This window comes from Nymphalis io, chromosome 25, assembly GCF_905147045.1.
Source record: "Nymphalis io chromosome 25, ilAglIoxx1.1, whole genome shotgun sequence".
In the NCBI taxonomy this organism is placed as follows: Eukaryota; Metazoa; Arthropoda; class Insecta; order Lepidoptera; family Nymphalidae; genus Nymphalis; species Nymphalis io.
In genome coordinates, this window is record NC_065912.1 from 6910091 (window position 1) to 6921305 (window position 11215).

Here is an 11215-nt window from a genome sequence, read left to right on the forward strand (position 1 = left end):
TCGCCTGGCTAAAATATAAAGCAAAGAGAGTTTTTATACTTTTTCGGGTCATTGCGATTATAATTTTAAAATGTTTAAAAACAAAATTTATAATTATTATACTAACTATTGGGAGGGCGCTGCACGCAAGGACAATAGTAAACGCTCCACATAGAATACAATTTTAAAATTATATAAATGCGTATTAGTAAAACAAAGTAGTGCTAAATAAATTTATATGCATAAATAATATCGAAGCTATTTATTAACGCGTACTGCGTTAATAAATCGCTTCACTTTCGCTTAGATAACTTAATATTTTTAAGCAGTATTTATAATTGAATTTTACCATCAAGTTATGTATTAAATATTTTATATTTTTATTTAGCCATATATTGTTAATAGATAACTAAAATGTAATAAAATTAAATATTACTATCTTATAAATTAAAAATTGTAAACAACCTTTTTTGATTAACATTGGTAAATATTTTCTTTTTTAAATCAATCTGAATTGTACGTCTATTTTCTGTTAACATGATAGTGCTGTTAGCTTTCAATTAATTTTAGAATATTTTAAAAATGGCTTATTTTACTTCCATTTGGAAAGCAAGAATAATAGAAAAATGTAGACATGAATACGAAAACGAAAAAATTAATTCACTTCTAACATCTAAAACAGACATACCACAAAAAACAATAATGCAAAGATGGCGATTTTATGGACAGAATACGAAAAGAAGAATGACAGGGCATTTAAAAAAATGGTTCCCCGATGGTTCATCAGTATCAAATTTATATTTTTATTTGAAATCAGATCATGCACTACCCCGTTTCGTTTTGAAAAGTTTCATTGGATTCGTCTGCGGCATTGTGCTAACATATCTTTGCTTTATATTCTTTGTATTCCAATTGTCGATATCGCTCATACACGCGACGATTATGAGTTCTATTATTGGTGTCTTACTCACACTGGGGCTGGCATTCAGTTGCAGGATAAGGTAACTAATGTGATTATTTAAATCCGCAGTCAAAATTTGTGTTTTTGTTTATGTTAACGAAGCAAGAACAGCAAATTGACGGAGGTAATAATTGTCCCAGAGAAAGGGCAGACACATAATAATATTAAAATGCTATATATTAACTAGTTAGATATATATTATGTATATCTAACTAGTTAATATATAGCATTTTAATATATGAAATGTAAGAAATATAAAACACTGCGGACACTGTCAATGTGCTGCCAATCATGGAATCTAAATTGATTTCGTCCCTTATGCCTGTAATTACACTGGCTCGCCTACGGCAATTACTCAAATCCATTTCTGGGTGGTGAACTCAGAAATTAAATAAACATAGACGCTATTGAGGTTATCGTGTACTTTAATAATTTTCTAACAAATCTGTGTAAATCTTTGTCTTTCTACGACTGATAAAAATAAGATTAAGATTTTTTTTAAATAATAATAATATAATCATTAAATATTCAAAATAAGACTGACTGACTCCAAAAAAGGAGCTTTTTGTGTATGATCGTACAGTACATACATACTTTTTTAGAGAGTTTGAGCCAATTTTGATGATTGCTTTGTTCAGATTCTCAATATCATGGCATTGTGGTATTGGGCATTGTTAAGATTTTATCTGAAGCGTACATTCATACAATTGAAGTGTGTTTTTTACTATTTTTTTAATATTTACACAATTGTATGTATGATTTTACATTTAAAATATTATTACTGATTAAACGATACCGTTAGCTTGATGCTTATTTATTGAACGTAGCATTTAAAAATGATGATTAATAACCGTATTTATATAACTTAAGATCTAAAATAATTCCTTCGCCTGTCCGTGTCTATGCTCGTTTTTATTTTTTTGGTGATTGTTAGGGTTTTTAATTTATAATTCAAACTATTTGGCCTCCTCTCTTAATGCTCAAATTGGAACGGGTAGATATACACATGAAAGAAGTCCATCATGAGTTTTTCAACATTAATGTCTGCAGGTATATTAGTAGATATATATTTGTATAAATGTGTATATTTTTGATCCGACAATAAGTGAGACGCAGACTTTTACATTTGTAGAAGTATAAAAGTATGAATACAATGTCATCGAACACACCGTATTGATCGCCATTATAACAATGTCTATAGAAATAGTGCCTGCCATTCAAACTGTATCAGATTCCCGCGAATGTTCGAGAAAGTTCTGTGAACAAAACTGCCGTGCAGTTTTATTGTTGCGAAATGTCAGTAGGCTATTAAAATGGTAATGGCTTTTCTACAATAAAATATTATAAGTACCTACTGTTTGTAAATCGTTTTTAGTAGACTATAAATAGAAGAGGGCATATTGATTTATAGATTAATAATAATATCAAGAGACTTTATTATAGATATGCCTTATAATTGTTATTACACCTATTGCCGCCATAATTACTGCCACAACTACGCTAAAAGTCTGAATGGATTTTGATATTTGGCAATCGCTACTTCATTGGCGTGATAATATATTTTTATCTCCCGAAATGAGGGGTGTTAAAATTGATAGTGTGAAGCAGACTCTACTAGCATTATTATTGGTCCAAGGGCCAATTTTAGCCAAATAACTTTTATCAGAAGAACAAAATTAATGGTTTGACGAACCATTCACTTCAGATATAAGGTTGATGAACGCTTCTACTACTAAACAGTACCTAATACCTAATTTCGTATTGCTTTGAACTGAAAATATCAGCTGAATGAGTCAGAGTACGTACAAGAGAAATGACATGTAAATTCTATAGTTTGCGGCTCATTCATTGTACGAGAAGATTTGTATTGAAATTGTTATAAAACGTTAAAGTAGACAAAAATTGTTCATAAAATAGAATATATTTATGACGTCACAAATATCCAATATGGCGGACGTATTTCGTCTATTTTTAATGCAGTCTATATAACTTTCTCTTATCTCTTATAGGTGTCTGATATTTTTGCTAATTCCTCAACTATTCTCACGCGTTGGTCGTTATACCCTAACGTGTTATGCTCTGGTCCTCATTCTGACTGGTCCAGCCACAAATACTTTGAAGAACTCGGAAGTTTTAACCGAGTCTATGGCTTGTAGTCAGGTACAACTTTACCCTTTATTTTATTCTATTATTTTATTATTTGGCATGAAAAAAAAAATTTTTTTTTTTGATAAAACATAACATACTAAAACCTCCAAAAAGCGCCGAATCTTTTGCTATAAGGAGTATGTACCTAAGTTGAGTAGTTTTTTCAGTTCGACATTACAGAAATAACGTCACCTAATTTATGAGTCAAGATTGATTGTCGACGTTTAATTATCTTTATTTAAATTAAAAATAACATGTGCACATTATAATTCATAAAATAATGTACAAAGTGAAATAGTAATAATTTCTGAATGCTAAAATGTCTGTTCCATACCATTTCTTTTTAAATGGTTTTTACGACCGCTATTAGACTAGGAATTATACACTTTTAATATAATTTGCGAAAGAAATGGAAAATCTGCAATTAGAAATTATGTAAGATTTTTTTTATAGCATGAGACGTATAAACGGTAGATGGACGAGCATATGAGCCACCTGATGGTAAGTGGTCTCCAACGCCCATAGACATTGGCATTGTAAGAAATGTTAACGATCGCTTACATCGCCAATGCGCCAACAAACTTGGGAACTAAGATGTTATGTCCCTTGTGCCTGTAATTACACTGGCTCACTCACCTTTCAAACCGGAACACAACAATACCAAGTACTGCTGTTTTGCGGTAGAATATGATGAGTGGGTGGTACCTACCCAGACGAGCTTGCATAAAGCCCTACCACCAGTAAAGATATCTAAGATTATAATCTAATCTCTCTCTGTGTATAGTGTGGTATAGATTGTACCGAGAGGGCGTGCACAAGTGATGGCGAACACACTTGTTTTTTAAAATATCTTTTTTGATAGTAATCATATAATATAACACCTGAAAAATTATATTTTGCTCGATTATTATATTTTATATAACGTGTCAAGTAGATTATGAATATTCCATTATTCGTTTGTCATTTTTATGCACAAAACCATTAATGTTATTGCATTATATTTTTTTCTATTTCCATTCGTTTCCTTATGCACATTGCAGACCATTAGCGACAAATAAAAACTTGACAACATGAAAAGTTTTATACTATTTAAAACTTTATTTCAATCAACATAAAGTCGCAATTAGACTATATATTTTTAAGAACATTTTTTAAATCACCTCTAGGAACAAATAAAAACAGATGTTCGACACATTTCCGAGACCGTGAAAAAACCTTTCAACGCAATGAAGGAGTCTATAAAGTTAATGGTGGATGAAATGAAACGTGTCGCTTCTAAAATGAACAAAATAATATCGAAAATAAGTATAATGGTGACTAGTATTGGTAAGTGATTTTTTTAAGAAAATTTATGCTCGTCCATTTGTTTAAATTCGTTACTCACTATTCAAAATTTAATTGGAACTTGCATGCTTCGAATATAAGAATTTATTTTTTAAAATATTAACTGATAACACTAAAGCTGTTCAGCAAACAAAAAAATCAGTTGACGAACTGTTTTGTCTTTGCCTATTTACATAATATATACGTTTTTTTAATTATTTCTTTTTTTAGAATCGGGCAGTTTTCATTAGTAAATGTTACATGCAATAAACATTATTTCATATAACATAAAAATTCAATACAATAAATTATAACGTATTTGTTTTATTTTTATTTAAATGTAGTTTTCTTAATTAGTTAGACAAATGAAAATTATCAGTCAATCATCCGTAACTTTTAAGTATTTTTTTTTTTTTAATTAACAAAAAATTAACGCTGGGAGCTTTATTGTGATTGTGATATCTTTACTGTTGTGTTTTGTTTGTTATATTCTACTTAATATTAGAACTTTGTAAATTACGGTGTTATCTCTATAAATCTTATATTATCATTGTTTGTAATTATTGTTAGTTATTTTTATTTTTTTTACTTCATTTTTTTTATTTTTTTGCTAATTGTTTGAATGTCAAATAATTAATAAGCGTGTTATATTGCAGTCTGTAGTATTTATTAAATAGAGTATTGTTAAAAAAATTGTTATTGGAGGCTAACGTAACTATTAATGCTGTATATACCTATTAAGTGTTTGAAATTGTATCTGTCATTTTATCGTATTCTTGTTTTAAGTGCCATATTTCAAATACTGTGGTGTATCGATTAAATAAATAAATAAATATTGTACTTAACAAAAAAACAAGATTTTTTCCAACACACTCAAGAAGTTACAAAACAATTTATATAAATACAATCATATAATATCTAAACTATAATATATAATTAAAATCAAATCAATATCTTCACTTATACACATAGAAAACTTTATATAGTATAAGCAGGTATACAAATACTATACATAAATACATACATAATTTTCGTATGAACTAAAGGTGTGATATAACACATGTACTTACATACAAGATTACATACCTATCTCATATCCTATGCTAGAGATCGCTATGTAGCGATAAGGTTCCCAAAATTGTATGCTACTTTTATTTAGGCTGTATCCATGTTGTATATTTTTTTTTTCTTTGTGGTGTTCAATAAAGTATAAAGTAAAGTTGTGACGCATATTTCTTTCAGCGGACCTCATTCAATCATCTTATTCTTGGTTAAATTCTGTTGCCAATATTTGTCACCAAACGTTTGGAACTCCTTACGACCATTGTCTGAAATCAATTGAAAGAGGAGAGAGGAACTATATGAAGACTGCAGGAAAGGATTTTATTTGGCGTTGCAACGATTCTGCGGCAAATTCGGCATGTTTAGCTGTTAAGTCGTATAAGACTGTTTGTGTTGTCTCTGATTATGCTACTACTTCATATGCGGCGACACTCAAGAGAAGTATTCATGTTTTTTATATTATTTAGTCATTTTTTTCATGTATTTTAAATGATTGTTAAAAGTGTTGCGTTGTAATTAATATTGGCGAGCTTATTATACCAAAAAAGCCTATTGGTCCTGTACCTGAACTGTCGGATCGTATAATCGAAATGCGAGAGTGACTTAGAAATGGAAATTTTGTTGCACCTCCTTGTGCACATAATATGTCCTATGTATTTGGCTAATCTTCAATGATTAAAGCCGCCTTGACCGAAATCGGTCAGGGGAATATCATCATCATCAGCATATACTTGAGTGTGATATTTTTTTCTTTTGGAATATATTTGGAATTCCTTCACATCTTATCTCTTATTTATTTATATGCCTTTGATATATATCATAATGATTATTGAAGTAAACGTAACAGCCAGTGAATGTCCGATTGCTGGGCTAAAGACCTCATCTCCTCATTTTGAGGAGAAGGTTTGGAGCTTATTCAACCACGCTGTTCCAATGCGGGTTGGTGGAATACACATGTGGCAGAATTTCAGTGAAATTAGACACATGCAGGTTTCTTCACGATGTTTTCCTTCACCGTAAAGCACGAGATGAATTATAATCACAAATTAAGCCCATGAAAATTCAGTGGTGCTTGCCCGGGTTTGAATCCACGATCATCGGTTAAGATTCGCGCGTTCTTACCACTGGGCCATCTCGGATCTCTTCGGCATATTGAAGTAACATGGGCAGAAATTTAGTAACTTATGTCTGGTTAACAGGGTTGAGAAACTATATTACTCGCATTAATACAACATTTTTCCTCAACGTCCGAATACATCACACATATTCGTACAGCAGTAATGAAAGTAGTACGCCTAATCAAATGGCTGCTGGTATCGTGACTGAGATCAGAAAAAGGGCTGATCCTCTGCTAACTTGGTTATCTTGGAGTTCCTGTATTACTAGTTTGTTCTTAATGCTAATTATTTTTAGGTTACTATCTCTTTTTTTAAAGTAATTAGTACTATTTTTAATGACCAATTTTTAATACGTTTTCTGTGTTACTGTTTATTTGGTCCTGGTTTAATAATATCACGAGAGAAATAGGTGAATTTAAACATTTAGAGCAATATTATGAAATTTAAAAATATTTTCTGTACGTAATTAATGTATATAAGTATATTATATATAAAAATTATATATCATTTCATATAACAGAAAAGTTTTTAAAGCCTTTATTTAGTTACCATAAAAAAGTAATATAAATGATAATGTAAATATGTCATTGCTGGGCTAGGGCTTTCCCTCTTAGCGTCAAGGTAGCATGCGAAAGCAATCCCGTGATGCTCCTCGTTAAAACGGAAAGAGTACCGCCCGTTTCTTAGTGGGTATTCCGATGTTTAGGGTGCACTCAGCGCCTTAGAAACCGTCAAGTAAACTGTTCCCGTGGGGGAAACGCGTAACGCGTTTTTCCAGTGTTAAAAAAGGGCTTTTCCTCTTATTTATGAGAAGGTACGTGGTTTTTTCAACAACGCTACTTTAATAGCAGTTGGTAAAACTATGGCGCATTTTTATCTGAAAGATGCAGGTTTCCTCAGTGTTATCTATCACCGCCGAGCACGATATAAATTATAAACATAAATGAAATACATGAAAATTTAGTAGTGCTTGTTCGGCTGCAACCTTAGTTCTCGCCAAAGTTCACGTGTTTTAACCACTTAATCATGTCCGACACCTACATATAATTGATATACAAAACATTATATATTCCAGAGCTAAATATTATCAGCATATGTTCGCAACGCGATCTCGTTATGACAATCGCTACGTTACAAAGGAACTGCGTGATTTAGATTTCAAAAGGTATCAAGAAAGACGAGAAACTGTTCTCCCATTGAATAGACGAGAACAAGCCAAATATATTTGTGTTAGTTTTGTTTTTAAACTTTCATAACTATATAATGTTATCGGACATAAAATAATTACATTCATCTAATTATGTATTTACAAAAGAAAAGTATTATATGTAGTATATCAGTTGTCTGGTTTCCATAGTACAAGCTCTGCTTAGTTTGGGATCTGATGGCCGTGTGTGAATAATGTCCCAGGATATTATTATTATTATATATTTTGTCCTATTTAAATTTTGGTATTAACATAGTCTAATGGAACTCGATAAGAAATGAAATGAAGCTATATTTAAAAAAAATGATTGACATTAATAACTTTTCAAAAATATAAATGCATTTTCTCTATTTAAATAGGATTAACTATTGAAAAATTGCGTTAATGTAATTTTACAACAATTCAAATAGTAAGTTGTAACACCCTCATTATCTTTACAAACTTTGTGCGTGCGTTTAATTTTAATTTTACATAACCGTTTATTTTGCTTAATTAGTTAAGTGGCATTTTTGTTTGTTTTCTTACTTTAATTAAAAAGGGTTGAATTTTTTTTAGATATCATCGTTCCGTCTAGTTTCATCCGAGAAGGTATATTTAACTCGTTCTATAATTTTCATGGCGATTACTACTTTCAAACTCTTGATACACATGGTAGCTGATTATAGCTTGTATTGGGTTTTAATTACGATTCGTCACCATGGAAGGTTACAGACACCTTTATCGCGTAAATGTCTTCTTTAAATTTGTTAATTACATTTTTCGCTTCTTAGGTAATTAAATGTATTCCATGCTTGAAACTTTAGAATTTTTGATGAATAATTTAAGGTTAGAACTTTATTGCTAGTTCATTTGTCTTTAGAATTAATATTTTGCTTTATATATTGTTACGAATGGATAAAAAAGTTGGTCCATCCGACGCTGGAGTGCATGTGTCAGGGTCTGGTATTGTTCGAGATTTTATCAGGTCATTACTGGACTCTATTACTTCGCCTTTACTATCACAAAGAACGATTAAAGTTAACTGTCTTCCTAATCCCTATCCACCTGATCTACAGCGTTATACACAAATTGGTAACTAATATTATATTTGTATGTATGTATATTTTTGATTACTAATTACCGCCTTCACGGATTTCTGCTTAGGCTAAAGGTTAATTGACAGAGAATGCCTTCAGGCATCAAGTCCGCCTTTTGTTCCAACTACATATTGTGGTGATCAAAAAAGTTTTAAATAAATAAGTAAAGTTAAATTTTCAGAATCAAACCAAAATCCTTGTTTAAATAATGAGCCAATTGTTTTTCTATATCATTTATTTATACAAATATGTTGCGATATTTTGTTAAATCCTCAAAAAACTTCAAAGTTCGAAGCAACTCATCACATATTTTACCACCAAACTGCAATAGTTAGTATTGCTATGTTCCGGTTTGATGGGTGAGTAGAGTAACAACAGGCACATGAGACATAACATCTTAGTACCCAAGGACAGTCAGCTTACCAACGAGCAGTACGTACGTACGCAACGTACAAGCATGGTAACATTTTCTTTTTAATATTACAGCTATTTTAATAATTCTCTTGTGGTTTTTTGCTCTATTCGAGCCGTATGGACTTCGTTTCCGTCACGTCATTGTGGGACACTATCAACCTGATCGAGCGAAGACGAGAGCTGTATGGCTTTATAATCATATAATAAGAACAAGAGGTAAATTTCAGCAGTATTTATTAAACGCCTTTCTTGTGACAGAATCCGAATATGCTTTAAATGTAAATTAGATAATGAAAAATCAATTATCGAGGTCGTTCTCAAAACTGCTAATTTTCTTCAAATCTAATTTAAAAATAATTGCATCATCAATTCTGAAATAAAAATTAGATAAATTTATATATATCTATACATTGTTACTTGCAGGTAGTTTTATGAAATTAGCCAGGAGAAAACTTCATCGTGAATATAAATATTCGAATCATGAAAATCAGACATTTCGTTACTGGTTGGACTCAATTTTACCGTAAGTTGAACTTGTATAAAGGTTTTTTTTTTTTCGTTAATAAGCAAAATATTTTCTCTCTTTTTATGGTTTAAGGTGCTGGTATCTGAGATATATATTTGGTACGCTACCAAAGGAGCCGCATTGCTTACTTTGTAAAACGTTTGAAGAATACAATGATTCCGATACGAAATTAACAAAGTATACATAGACGACAATTTTTTGGTCTCGTACATAATTTTTATAAGTAGTTACTAACTGAATATTTCTTTCTGTCAAGCCTTTACATTTTTTTATATCTGTAGGGTTTCGTGTTGTCTTCGGCAATTGTTGTAATGACTCAATTTTATCATATTATCAACCCAATATAGTCATTTGCCAAATCGGCGGCTTTACCATTTATGTGGCATAATTTTTATAAGTCCGATATATTTTATATTTACTTTCAGCTGTGTTACATTAAATTGCCCAGGCGTATATTGTTTAAGATGTTTCTCCGATATCGGTCGTTTGTGCACCATTTGCCTATCACCTAAAGACTATGGCGATATGAGTGACGTCAGCCTAGAGAAGTATACCTAACCTTTTTTGTGTATAAGTATAATCTAATACTCAGTTAATTTTAAAACACATTTTCATGAATATTTCTTTCATTTTAGAGGTTCGTCAGACGAAAGTGACACTGATGAAGTTAGTATTAATAAAAATATGTTTTTTTTTTCAATAAATGAGTAACTCAAATCTTGATATATTTGCAGTGTAAAGAAAAAGGGACTGAAAGAGAAAGACTTATTAAAAAGCCAGAAAAGTTAAATATGTGCGAAATAGCATCAACGAAAATGAAAAATGATAGTAATGAACAAACTTCAGTATTACCAGACATTGGACGATATGAGGATGTAAACAAAAGGAATGGAAGTAATAATAATTCAATAATAAATACGTACACTGTAAATGGATATTATGCTACTGAAAATTATAAAGATACAGAAAATGAGAATCCAATACAAAATGATATTACACGGCAATATGAAAACAAAAACAAATTTGATGAAGATAATAATAGTCAAACATCTATTGAGTCTTCAAAATATAATAATGTTTGCAGAAATAAAACCAATAGTAAACAGCCCATTAAAAATTCGAAGCCTAAAAGACACTGCCGGATTTTTTTACACAGAAAATCAAAAGTCCGAGTTCATGAAAAACGTCATATTTTAGGGAATATAATATCGCAATATTTACGAAGATCGCAAGAACGAAGGCGTATACATTTATTTGACTACATTAAAATTCGCTCAAAATCAATTAAAGTATGTAAACTTAAGTATCAAACAAGAATTGCTAAATATTTAAAACTACGTCACAAACTTAGAAATAAAACAACCAAAGGAAGAAAAACAAAATCAACAATCATTTCTAATG

At 30.7% G+C, this 11215-nt stretch overlaps 1 protein-coding gene across 1 annotated transcript; it reads left to right on the plus strand.

Annotated features, from left to right (window-relative positions):
- Positions 1–723: 723 nt before the first annotated feature.
- LOC126778056 (DC-STAMP domain-containing protein 2-like) lies at positions 724–11072 on the plus strand. Its single transcript, XM_050501404.1, has 14 exons — positions 724–980; positions 2950–3100; positions 4255–4414; positions 5654–5914; positions 6673–6886; positions 7667–7820; positions 8354–8522; positions 8702–8869; positions 9361–9504; positions 9712–9811; positions 10240–10362; positions 10450–10480; positions 10549–10814; positions 11012–11072. Exons 1-14 carry the CDS (start codon positions 724–726, stop codon positions 11070–11072), a joined length of 2259 nt encoding a protein of 752 aa, XP_050357361.1.
- The last annotated feature ends 143 nt before the right edge of the window (positions 11073–11215 follow it).